Source organism: Hydra vulgaris, chromosome 14, assembly GCF_038396675.1.
Source record: "Hydra vulgaris chromosome 14, alternate assembly HydraT2T_AEP".
Taxonomy (NCBI): domain Eukaryota; kingdom Metazoa; phylum Cnidaria; class Hydrozoa; order Anthoathecata; family Hydridae; genus Hydra; species Hydra vulgaris.
Genome location: NC_088933.1, coordinates 39,451,815 through 39,466,014, shown reverse-complemented (window position 1 = coordinate 39,466,014; position 14,200 = coordinate 39,451,815). Strand labels below are relative to the sequence as shown.

At 25.3% G+C, this 14,200-nt stretch overlaps 1 protein-coding gene across 1 annotated transcript; it reads left to right on the top strand.

Moving 5' to 3' along the window:
• Positions 1-1,077: 1,077 nt before the first annotated feature.
• On the top strand, positions 1,078-12,910 carry LOC136090671 (interaptin-like). The gene is made up of 2 exons (XM_065817508.1): positions 1,078-1,230; positions 11,382-12,910. The coding sequence occupies exons 1-2, from the start codon at positions 1,182-1,184 to the stop codon at positions 12,800-12,802; spliced, it is 1,470 nt and encodes a 489-aa protein (XP_065673580.1). The 5' UTR covers positions 1,078-1,181; the 3' UTR covers positions 12,803-12,910.
• Positions 12,911-14,200: the final 1,290 nt, after the last annotated feature.

The following is a 14,200-nucleotide window of genomic DNA, read 5'->3' as shown; positions in this document are numbered from 1 at the left end:
TTTATAAGAATAGTTATACAAAACGTACATATTTATTTTATGTAAGAATAAGTATATATTAATTTATAATAAAAACAATAATAACTAAAAACAACTTTTTTATAACTTTTATTAATTTACTTAGTATACTTAGTATTACTTTAGTGTAAAATTTTAAAAAAAATTTAATTTATTAAGAATAAATTATGCAGGGCTGCCGAGAGGTAGAGGAAAAAGGGGCATGCAGCCCCGGGCGGTAAGGTGTTAGGAATGCCAGAAGACGAAAGACAAAATAAATCATAATGAGATTTTAATTACAAAAAAGTAAAAAAATTATTTTTATAAAATTAAGTTAAAAAACGTTGATGAGTTTATGCTTTCTCATCAAACTCAGCATATTTAAGAAAAAAAATTTTAAAAAACCGTCAAATACATAGGTATAAACATGTACATGTATTTTGAGTTTTTTCTATGTTTTAAAAAAGTTAGCTGTCTCAAAAAGTACCTGATTCTCCCCTGACATGCGTTAAGGTTTTATTTATGTAAACATATTTTTATTTATTATTATGCATATTGTATTTTAAATATACTACTTTTCAAAAGTAACTTATTTTTGTTTTGATTTATGTGATACATATTGAATAATATGCCACATATTTGTGTTCAAATTGATGTTATGAGCGTTAACCAATAGTAGATAATATTTATTTTTGTTGTAAGGTTCATGACAGCTCATCATTATCATAGTTTTGTTTTGCGTTTTTATAATAATGTTGCATCATGCATGCTGTATCTGATACAGCATGCATGATAAAACATTATTATAAAAACATACAAAACAAAAAAAATCTTTTTTTCACATCAGCAAATTTTGTTTTTGCTTCATAAAATGCACGTAGAAAAAACTTATGTAAAAAAACTTGTGTAAAAAGTGTTGATGCAGTAAGAGGTCAATGGTTTCAAAAAGAAAGAGATAAACTCTCATCTAAGAAATGCCTTGGGGAATAATAGAAATGAATACAAAAATATGTTTATTTAACAAATATATACTCTAGGGATTTGTACAATTTTTTTTTTCAGTTTTAAAGTTAAGTAATAATTGATAGAAAAAACTTTTATTAAATTATATTTTAACAAAACATAACTTGATTTATATTAATAAAACTTCATATTTTGTTAATAGTTTTAAAAAACAGATATAAATGACGGAAAAAAAATTAAATTCTGAAAATCTGCACAAAAACATAGCATGTAAGTAATCGTTTTTTTTTTTATTATGAAAGTCTTATACACTTTTTTTTTTAATTAAGAAATTTGTTTTTAAGATTCAAATCACAAATTCTTGTAAAACTTTTATTACTAAGTTATATTTTATTAAGAAATTTATCTTATCAAAAGTACGAGAATATTTTCAAATTTTTCACAAACTTATTTTCAACATAAAATTTCAACATATCACGAAGTTAAAAAGCATTGTCTACAACAGTTTTAAAGAGTATTGCACGCGCAATCGAATAGAATAGAATCTAATAGAATCCTTTCGATTGTAAACGAAATATGCTTATCATTTAAACAAACTAAAGTCTTCAGAAACTTTTACTACTAGATTAAAATAAAACCCTTATAATAAGATTCTTTCTACTAATTGTAGTCAAGGTGCTTTTCAAGAAATTGCCTTCAGTCGTTTATTAGATTAAGTTTTTAAAATATTTCCGTAAAATATCTGGTCTGTAAGATAAACATTTAAACTGTTTAGAGGTAAAACATAAAAAAAAAGATTATATGTCATATAATTTAATATAATATAAATGTGCTATATTATGGAGTCCTGACTTTAGATTTAATTTACATACCTGTGAAATCTCAAGTTCTTGAATGCTATTTTTAAGTGAGGACTTTGCTAGATGCTGGAGTTATTTTAACTGTTGCATTGACATTTAGACAATAGAATATTCCTAAATAAAATAGAAGAAAAAGATCTACTTTTTTTTTACTTCTACTAGCATATAATTATTTTGTTTACTTTTACTTATTTGGTGGAAAACATAATTTTGAGTAAAAAAAAACATGTTTTATATAAAGTTTATAGACTTATACACTTTTTAAAATTTCTAGCTCTTTTGATCTATAATCATGTCCAGGTTAAGAACGTTTTAATTTAAATTAAATTTTAATTTGAAGCAAATCGACTGAGCAAAATCTGAAAGAAGTTCTAAAAGAGACTTTCCTAAAGTCTTAAATTCTGTAGAAACAACAAAAAAACATTAAGAAATTTTTTTAAAACACAAATAGAAAAAGTTGTATTAACAAAAATGAATTTTCATTTATTTCATTTAAAACCTAAATTATGGATTGTTAAAAATGAGGTTTTTTTATAAAAAAATATTGATTTAAGTTTTATTAATTCTCCTTAATTAAGTTGAGTAGTTAAAATTAACTACGTCGAGTAGTTAATTCGACTCAATTTCGTCCAGTAATAACTTATTTGCTTGATTTCTTATTTTAAAAAAAATGCGTATATATACTTTTTTTTGTTGTTGTAATTTAAACTTTTGCTTATTTATTATAAAAAATTGTAAAAAACTTTACTTGCAAATTATACTTTTTCGCTTAATATTTTTGAATCTTATATATTTTTATTTATTTATTTCGTCCTTTGAAATAAGCTTCACAATGTTTTAGAACATAACAATATAAAGTTTTGAAAAATTCTGACTGGAGCTGGCAGAAGACATATCATCCAGACAACTTGTTACAAATTTAGATACTATTTTGTATATAATAGAATAAAACCTCACACTTATCAATAAAAATTAAATAACTTTTTTTTCATTTTTTTTTTATAAAACTTTCTGATAAAACCGCACACATAAGGAAAATATTAAATTTTTCAAATTTCAACTATTTTAAATTATTTTTTTTAACACAACTAATATAAGAAACTATGTTAAAGTTTTTACATTTTTTCAAAAAAAATTTATATTTCTTTGGTAAACATGTTTCTTTGCACAACCGTTCCTGACACCGAATTCTCGCATTGCAACATTTCTGAGTGTAACTGTACTCAACACTTTTTACATTTTGCAACTTTTAATCGTTTGGCTGTTGGTACTTGTTCTTTATTATTGTTTTGCCTAGGTTGCTCAGCATTATGATGCTCAGGCATTTAATTACTTGGCATAGAGAGTCAACGCTTTGCGTTAAGTTTAGCAACTCTCACGGCTTCCTTTGTTTCTTTTTCTTCATCTTTCTGTTTGAGGAACTCGATTACATTTTCTTCGGTAGTACATTTTCCGCCAAGTTTTGACATGTTGCAATGCTTCCTTTTCTTAAGTTGCGATTTCTTAACATGCAACTTAACATTCATCTCTGGCTTGAAAAAACTGCTTCAACTCTATCTCGATACTGTTTTTGCAACGCTCAACACATGCTTAATACCTATCAAAACTTGAAGTTGGTGTAGTTGAGAAAGATGGTAATCGGTATGTAGTTGAAGTAGGTGCTGCGGCGGCTGTTGAAGATGAAATTAAAAATTTGTGTGATTGCTGATGGCTTATGATTTATGTTGTTATTATTAAGCGGAAATAAGCCAGTGTAGTGGAAACCAGCGATTGTATACAAGCGTGTTAAACATTTAGCACTCTCGTACAGCAGTTTGAGCAACGGTGGAAAATTTTGTTTATCTAAATTACAACATTTTGAGTCTTTGTAATACTTTGTAAGAATTTCTTTCCAAGCTTGTTTGATATGACAACAGATACCTTTATCCAATGGTTGTAGAATATGAGAAGAATGCTCTGGTAGACAAATCAAGATTATATTGTGTTTTTTGCACAGCAATACCACTTCCAAAGTTATGTGAGTTGTATGCCTATCTAATGCTAAAATATGAATACCACCAATTTTCTCAGTTTCGGGTATAAATACTTTTTTCAATCATTCAATAAACGTGTTGTGCTCCATCCAACCTGATTTTGAAATTGAATATTTGGTGCCAGCTGGACCATCTCTTGCCCAGTCAGGACGAAAGTTTCTTTTGGCTTTGTATATCGCAAATGATGGTGTAAAATGCCCATCAGCGTTGCAGCAATTTTTTACAGTATAATGAATTTTATTATTGTTTTAATAAAGTTTTAGGTATGACAAAATTGTTAATTTAGTTTAGTATTTGTGGTTTATAGAAATAAACTGATATTGGAAAGTGTTTGGTAATCATAGATTCTTTAACTTAAACCAAGGAGGTGTAATAGCTTAGCTGGAGGAGAACAAAGCCAAAAATGAATTAAAATCGCGTTACAGTCTTTGTAATAAAATTATTCCAGAAGCAAGTCAAAATGGCGCTTTTGCAAAAAAAAAAGAAAATTTTAAAACGTAATCAATAAGCTTTGAGAGTTGTAATCAAAATGGATTAATAAATGAAAATTTTGTTATATATATTTATAACAACTATTCGATCAATCAAGAAGTTAATTAAAACAAAAATCACGATTAAAGCGAAGTAATTGTTTCTTGCTTACCTCAATTATAGGTATAAATATCAAAGTTTTAGACTCTCTACCAAAATCTCTACTACCTATTTGAACCTTATTTTTTGCTTGCCTGTTCAGCTACAGGTTAGTTACGTTCTTTAAAAATGTTATTTCGGCCAGGAACTTATTAAATCCCTCTAGGATTTTATTTTGTGTTGGAGTAGTTTTGTCGCATTTTATTTTGTGTTGGAGTATTTTTGTCGGATTTGTAAGCAAATACAGAAATATAAAACTTCTTTTTGTAAATCCGGCAAAAATACTACCAAATTCTTATTTAGACATTTATTAGTTAAATTCTAATCCAGAAATTTATTATAAGTCGTTCAAAAGCACAACAAAAAAAATAACAATAAACTAACTCTAAATATTGTTAACGAATTTTTTAAACTTCAATCTTTTATTTGCTATCGTTTATAACGTTTTGAAACAATATCATTGAATAATTTTTGTTAAACGTGGAATGTGGTTGGTTAACTTTTAATTATGATAATTACGCAGTGTTTAATAGAAAATTGTTTTATTATTAAGACTGTTCCTTGAAAAATGACGTATTTTAACTTTGTTCTCACTCCAGTCTATGATAACTCCTTGCTTAAACATAATATATATATATATATATATATATATATATATATATATATATATATATATATATATATATATATATATATATATATATATATATATATATATATATATATATATATACATTAGGGTGTAGTGAATTTTAGTTTTTTTTACAATTCGTTTAGCCTGGGTGTGCAAAAGTTGTCTATTCATTTCAGAAATACTCTGGAAAAATATCAATGCTCTAGGAAATTATCTTGAGGTTCCTCAAGACCTCTAAAATTTTAATTGGTCCCTAATATTATGTAATAAAAAGTTTTTCAAAAGTATGTCATGTTGGGTCTCAAAAGAAGCAAAATTTTATAAAAATTTCAAAAATAACAATTATTTAAAAAAAAAATTGTTATTTTATAGTTTATTGCAGCAACAATGACCTTTTAAACTAAAAATGAAAAAAGTTTATTTTTTTTAATTATAATTTCAAAAAAATCTTAAATAATAATTTTTTTATAAAATAATTTTTATTTTTGAAATTTTTATAAAATTTTGCTTCTTTTGAGACCCAACATGACATACTTTTGAAAAACTTTTTTTTACATAATATTAGGGACCCATTAAAATTTTAGAGGTCTTGAGGAACCTCAAGATAATTTCCTAGAGCATTGATATTTTTCCAGAGTATTTCTGAAATGAATAGACAACTTTTGCACACCCAGGCTAAACGAATTGTAAAAAAAACTAAAATTCACTCCACCCGAATATACATTGCCTACTGTATATACATTCCACTCCACCCGTATATACCATACACTCCACCCGAATATACATTGCCTACACTGGCTACTGGGTCCAAGACCTCCCCTTTAATGAAACTTTAATGAAAGATGATAGATGTATTTCAAATAAATATCTATCATCATTTAACGTCTATGTATCACTTTAACAATTATTTCTCTCCTGCAAACTTTAGTAACAATTTTAAATAAATAGTTATGAAAACTATTATTTAACAGCAAATATAAGTTACACACTAAAACAGCCTCTGTAATTTGATAAATATACTGAATATAACTTTGCATATTATTGCATATTGAACGCCAAAAATATGAATACCTATGAAATGCGGATTTAAAGGTATGGCAAAATTAAGAAACGTTTGTGCTTAAGTAACTACTCTGAAGTCAATTTATTGTTTTTAGAGTGTTTTCAGTCATTGCTTGATTTTCTTATAAGCACAGTTCTCTTATATTCTTAATAGTATTTCTAATATGGATGGTATAACGCTAAACCAACCTATACAACAAATACGTTTAAACGATATAATTGGAAGCAAAGTTTAAAAGTTTTTAACAAAATCCGCTACATCCAACAAACTAAAAGTGATTGCTGTCAGTTGCATTTAAAAATTTTAGTATCGTACATTTTTGTTTGTATCATTCATAAATATCGAAAATAATTAGACAGAACTAATATTGAAAAAATAAGCTAAGTTATTGATAAAACGAAGTTAGTTTCAAAAGTCATATAAAGACGAACTAATCTCGATAAACCTGATGCAGAATTACTTGGGATATTTATGAAGATAATGCATTATTTTCAATATTTTAACATGATTTAAAAAAGGCAGTTTAAATTGCTTTTTTAACAATGATTCATACTTAAATTGCTTGCTACCAAGGGCTTCAGTACATACATAGGCTATTTTATAGCCTGCTGCCGCGAAGAAGAGCTGCTACTTCGGCCGAGGATTTAGCTGGAGCACCAATATTTTTTTTTATTATTTCATTATTCTTCCTTTTTTTCTTCTTTTTCTGAAATCTAAATCTTGATTAAGCTATTTAAAGTTAATTTTTTAAATCAAATTTTGAAATTAAAAACCACCGATTTCGAGATGAATCTCCAATTTCGAGACTGAGACAAAAAAGAGATCAAGATAAACCATTTTTTCAATTTCGAGAAAGGGGTGGGGTTACCCGAGAAACTTCATAAAAGTAAGATTGAAATGATATTGGAGATAAGCCACGTTTTACTTTAAACATAAATAGTAATACTTAGTGAATATTAAGTTTCTAAATAGTTAAAGTTCTAAGCTCATGTAGGTGAGGTTTCCATTTCTTTTCACCCTAAATATTATCCTGCAAGGATGTTTTTGTTAACTTAAATTTTTTTTTTAGTTTTGTGTGATACTACCCAATGCACAATTGTGATGATTTACTGTCATCTTCATCTTCTTTGAGCCCCAGTCTGTTTAATTCTTTACTTAATGAAGATCATTGTAAAAGAAAAGATAGGCTTATACTTTATTTGCAAAGCGGTGCTTGGTGACAAGTTTTTCTTAGAAAGACCGGGGCTAATGGCCTCTGTTTTTAATCTTTAAGCTCAATAGTCCTAACGATACATTTTTTTGTTAGTATTAAAGTTTTGACAGTCTTGAAGAGTATGAACTTAGGTAGCATTTTCAAGTGGCATTTATAATAAAAAAAATTGTATTGGTGCCCCTCAGGGCTTTAAAAAAAAAAGTTACCCACCTTGAGGTAAGTAAGCGCAAATTATAAAAATGATTGTTAATTTATTTATTTTTATTTATATATTTGTTAACGCCCACTATGTATTACAAGTAAGGTAAATAAAAAGTTTCAAAAAAAATCTCTAGGATCTAGGAATTTTATTTTCAAAAACATCCTTGAAGATTGTTCTTTGTTCTTTTGAGTTCCAGTACTCAACTGCACATTTTAAGATTTTAAGATCCGTTTCAGAAATTATATTTTTTAAACCAGTAATTTTTATTTTTTCTTTGTAATTTATTAAGTACAAAAAAAAGTACAGTAATTTTTATTTTTTCTTTGTAATGTATTAAGTACAAAGTTTATAGAATTTATTTTATTATTTTGTAAACAAATTTAAGCCAATAATTTAATATTACTTTAAGCTGGTAGCAACTAATAATTCGTACAATAAGCCAAATAGAGGCAACTATACAAAAATGACATAGTAAATAATAAATTGTGGGAGGAATCTTTACAATAGATTATTTTTGATATTGACCTATTTTATTCGTTATTTGAAAATGAAAGGAAAGCCAGAAGTTACAATTTTGTCCAAAACATATATTATTTCCAATATCTAGAATATCAAAAAATCCAATTATCAAAATTCTTCTTATCTTATATTATTTTTATATATGCAATTATCAATTCCGATATCAAAAAATGCATAGTTTCCAACATCTTTCTACTATAATCATGTGAGAACCCTTAACAAACCATAGTGAAAGATAAAACGTTCAGTTAGAAATGTTCCACGCAGTTTCTGGCTCTTTCTGATAAAAGGCTCTGCAAATAAACTTACCCCTATTGCCAACTAGTCCCTGGTCTACACTAAAATCATTGTTCTATAAACATGTATTTCTTTTTTTCTTTTTTTTTGTCTCTCTCTCTCTCTCTCTCTCTCTCTCTATATATATATATATATATATATATATATATATATATATACATAATATATATATATATATATATATATATATATATATATATATATATATATATATATATATATATATATATATATATATATATATATATATATATATAATGTTAAGAATAGTTTTTGTTTTTTGTTACTTAAAAGATTTTTATAGTTGAGCTATTAAAATTAGAGATCAGTTTTGCAGAAAACTTTTTAATGAAGCTAAAATCATAGCAAATAGGCAACTTCCTGACAATCTTGTTTGTTTTTCTTTTGCAAAACTTAGACTTTTCGGAGTTAGAACAGATATGTTCGAGATTGGGTAAACAAAGTTTTGTATGCAATTGCAGAAATTTTGTAATTTTTTTTTTACCATTTAAGAAATTAATACCATTTTTCTGGTTTCATGAAAAAGTTAGTTATAACATACATTAGACTTCTAATTGAAGAAAGACAAAAGAAAATTAATAAACTTCAACGCATTCAAAATAACTTATCTTATCAAAGTCCACAAACTACTTGTTATAATAAATAATGCTGCAAACAAATATGTCTTTATTGAAGCATGGTTAGGTTTGGCAAAGAATACAATTGGTTAGTCTCAGAATTTAACAGTGTGATTTATATTTTGGTCTAAAGAATACAAATGCTGCGGAAAGTCACGAGGATGCTCGCTTTTTTTTAAATAAATATTACAGTCCCCTTTTAACCTTTTAACTCCAAAATAAATGGCTTGATGAACAATACCTTTTGTTGATGAAAAAATAAGTGTCGATGGTAATAAAAAAAGCAGCCGCAAATTTGCCTTCACAGGTTCAAGGTTGTTATTTTATGCATGATTTTACACTTGTCATAATTAAATTTTGTTAACCATGATGATTTTATAAGATAATTTAGATCTGCTTGCAGCCTTATAATATTTATTATCAAATAGTGGTAAAAACTTGTAAAAACAGCAAATGCTATAACTTTTTTTTTTAACTAAACTTAAAATAACTTCTATTAAATAGACAGTTACTCTTCAATGTTCTTTTTAATCTAATCTTTGGTCAACAGGGGAGCGTTGCTTCAATATCTATTTTTTCATCACAAATATTTCCGTAGATCACCGAACATTTTTTATGTTTAACAAAAATATCAAACAAATAACAAAAACTATTTTAAACCCTGTTTACTAACGTTTAATTTATCGCGTTGTTTGAATTCGGTGTTTGTCCAAGAAGACATTTTAAATGCAACACTTCTGCATTAAAAACTTGAAGGTAAAAAATAACATACATATAGTTCTTGTTCCGAGTTTTTGTTCGGAATTTTGTTAACAATTCAGGACAATCCGGTTCCGGCCGGATATTAAAATTTCCGATCCGGTACATCCCTAACATTAATACAATATTTCAAAATTTGTCTATAAAATATTTTATGCAATTTAATCTAAAATAAATTTGCTTCACTTGGTTATTGTAAAAAACTGTAGAAAGAGGAAGACAAATTTTTTGTAAACGGTTGTTTACAATAAACTTATAAGCTAGTAATGTCAACTGTGTAAGGTAAAAAATGTACTTTTTGTTTTTCTATTCTTTTTTGTTTATATTATAAGTATAAAAAAGGAAATATTAAGTATAATATTTTTGAATAATTTTGTTGTAAATTATCAGACCTGTCAAGTCTCCCGCATTAAAAGGGAGTCTCCTGCATTTAAAAAAGTTAAAAAATATTTTAAATTACTTCATATTTTAAAATACGTACGAACGAAATTTATTATAAATTTTATAAAAACACCGCTAGACTTATTTACAATGATTGATTTAAAAAAAAAGTTTATATTTTCAAAAATGACTGAAAAAATTGTATATACATACATATATATATATATATATATATATATATATATTTTATATATATATATATATATATTTTATATATATATATATATATATATATATATATATATATATATATATATATATATATATATTTTATATATATATATATTTTATATATATATATATATATATATATATATATATATATATATATATATGTATTTTAAATGTTGGCATCTTCAATAGATTTTATTTGTATAAATATTTTTTTTTAAAAAAAACAACTTCTTTTTATGGATTATTTTCTATTTGTTAAAAATAAATTTATTTTTACGATATTTCGAGGGAATATTGATACCCTCGTTATCAAGTATATTAAAAACCGTTATAAAAGATAATATTATACAAAATCGTTTAAATTTACGAAACGATATTCTTTGAAAGAGCTTTTTTTAAAGAGTTTTTCAAGAGAGCTTTTTGTGACCTAAGAATTTGAACATGGGTTTCCAATATGACGTCGTCACATAATCGCCATCATCCCGGTTAAGACCATTGTCGAGAAAGAGACTTTCGTTGTGTTGTATTTCCAGCGCTTCCCTAACTTTCCTATTAAAACTATTTATTTCTATTTTTAAGGTATTGCGATCATTCCAGTGGAAATTTCCTTGGCAAATTTTGGAATGTTCAGCTTCAGCTGAATTTTTCCCTTATACATATATATATATATATATATATATATATATATATATATATATATATATATATATATATATATATATATATATATATATATATATATATACATATATATATATGTATACATATATATATACATATATATATATGTATACATATATATATATATATATATATATATAAAATAATAATTAAATATTTGATTATTTTAGGTTTTCCTTATACATACATATATATATATATATATATATATATATATATATATATATATATATATATATATATATATATAATAATAATTAAATATTTGATATTTTAGATTGTGAAAATGCAATATGTAAGCAATGTGAACTCAATGTAAGTAGTAGAGTTAAAGCTAATATGATGATTATATATGAAAATATTAGGCTAAAGATGGCAGAAAAAAAACTAGAAACTAAGCTTAGGGAAAGTTTTTTACTTACTAGCCATTTAAAAGAAACCATGGAAGCAACAGTCTCTAAAAATAATGAGCTTCAAAATACAATTAAAGTCTTAGAGCAAAACATCTTAGCTCAACAAGAAAGTAATTCTGAAATTCCAAACACGGAATCCTACTTGAAGCAAGAATGGTCAGAGAGTTCTTTAATAAATAAAAAACTATCCTTGAATTTAGTTGATTTACACTTTATATCGCCTTTCTCTAGTAATGGCAGTAATACAGAATTAAATCAATCGGAATGTTTTAATAATGTCCGTCAGTTAGATTCGGAAGATCCAATCAAAAATTGTATTGACACTTTTAAGCTTTTTGATATTATAAATCAATTATACACAAAACTACAAGTAACAAATGAAGTGGTTTATAATCAAAATCTAGAATTGGTTTCTTTTAATAAAAAATATTCATCCGTATTACATTTATTAAATCAGATTAGGAAGAACATCAAGGACATGCAAAATTTATTACTCAAAAATTTACACAAAAAAGAAGATTACCGTGAAGAGTTAAAAGAATTACTAATCAGTTTTGCGGAAATTGAAGATGAATTAATTACCAATAGAAATGAAAACCAACTAAAAGATGAAAAGATAGAGGCATTGAGTAATAATATGCTTTTCAACTTTAAAATAATAAAAGAGATTCAACAAGAAAATGATGCTTTAAAGTTAAAACTTCAAACTGTTACGTCATCTAAATTTCAAAAAAATGATTCAGCAATTGAAAAATCATATGATTCTAAAAAAGATAATTATTCTACAAAAATAATGGACCAATCTAACCAATTATATGATAGCGTTACAACTTGTAACTTTCCCTGTTTAAAAAACTTATCAAACATTTTACGAAGCTCAGATTCAGACTGCTATCCATTAACCTCAACTTTAACATCTACAGCATATATGAAAAAAAATAGTAAGACGGTAAATAATTTTGTGGAAAATACTTCGCAAATCATCTCCGATCATTCACAGAACAATTTTCAAGAATATTGTGATTGGACATACTTTGCAGAACAAATTGAATCCATTAGCAAGACAATCCAAAACATAGAAGTCAATAAAAAAATATTTAAATTTAAAAAAAAAAACAATGTTGATATGTTACGAATTCGTTTAAGATTAAATGTAATCATTGAACTAATGACAAAAAAGAAAATAAATGATAGTTTGGAAACACAAATAACAACATTTCCCAAAATGTTTGATGTCACTCAGCTTATCGAAATTGCAAAACAAATATATGAAAATTATAAATAAAAGTAAACTACATTAGACTTATATTAAGGAAACATTTTTTTGATAGTTTTTTTAATATTATTTTATATAAATTTATATAATGTAAGGGCGGAAGTAGCATTTCTACGAGTCGTGAGTTTTTTTGTTACATAATCCCCTTTATTCCAATAGTGCAAGTATAGTCAGATTTAGAGGTAGGTAGCTTAAATCGTTTTGAAGATCGTGGCCATCTTGGATGCAAGTAATGTTATTTTTACTATTATTATTATTATTTTATCTTATCTACTATTAGGTATATATACTTAAATCCCGAATAAAACTTAAAACCCGAAGAGTATTCTATGTACTTTTTTAAAAAATATACTTTTTTGATCGAGAAAAAGACATTTCAAGTTAATTTAGTTCAGTTTTTAAAATCCTTTAAATTAAAAACAGGTTTTATATATAACTGAGTGCTTTTTGTTTAGTAGCTTTACAATAAGAATTCAAATCTCACTCAAGTTTTTAAAAATTTATAAACCCATTTGTTAATAAAATGAAGGACACATAAGTCTTCGTATTTAAAGTTTTTCTACTGGAAAACATATACTTACACTGTTAGAAATTTTCTTACTTTTACAGAATTACTTTCGTTATCAGTACGGAAAGTAACCATTTAACAAAATTGAACGGAATTTTTCCTCACCGTAAATAGGGGCTATTTGGAAAGTGTGAGGCTATTTGGAAATAATTTTTTTTTTTGCTTAAGCTAGTTGCAATATAAATATTCTTTAGATTAAGTTTATTATGTTTTCAATATTTTAAGTTTAAAGATTAAGTAGTTATATTTTCAAAATTTTAATTAAACTACTTCCGTCTGTTGTTAAAATAAAATGGTAATGTATTTTTATTAAACTACTTTCGTGAGTTGTTAAAATAAAATGGTAATGTATTTATCCGTATTGGGTTAAAACTTGCGAGTAAAACAACCATATTTTTTAATTTGAGAAAATTACTTGATTAACTTTATTCTTGAGCAATAAATAAAGAAACAGTAATATTTTACTATATATTAGTAATAAGAGCTATATAGGTCTTGAAATTTATAAACAAGATATAGTGATATATATCTTATTTTTATTTTTTTTTATAACTATTACAATATGTTTATAAAGTTTTATACTATACTACTTATACTATACTTTTATTTTATAAAACTATGTATAAAGTTATAAACTTATATAAAAGTCTTCATATAGTGGGGATTTAGAGATAAAATGCTTGTGCGCTATACTTGTTTATGTTTTGATAATTAAATAAATTAAATGATCAAGCTTTCTGCAGTGAAAATTTTATGGTAACAATTTCTATCAAATATTTTCAAAATTTAATCTCATTAGCAGAAAATAAAAGTTTACATTAAGATCAAGTCAAAGATTA

What these genes read in the sequence shown, in the direction of transcription:
- LOC136090671 (XM_065817508.1), top strand. Translation starts at nt 1,182, where the DNA reads ATGACGGAAAAAAAATTAAATTCTGAAAATCTGCACAAAAACATAGCA. An exon ending in TCTGCACAAAAACATAGCAT is followed by an intron (nt 1,231 to 11,381) that starts GTAAGTAATCGT and finishes TTGATATTTTAG; the next exon opens with ATTGTGAAAATGCAATATGT.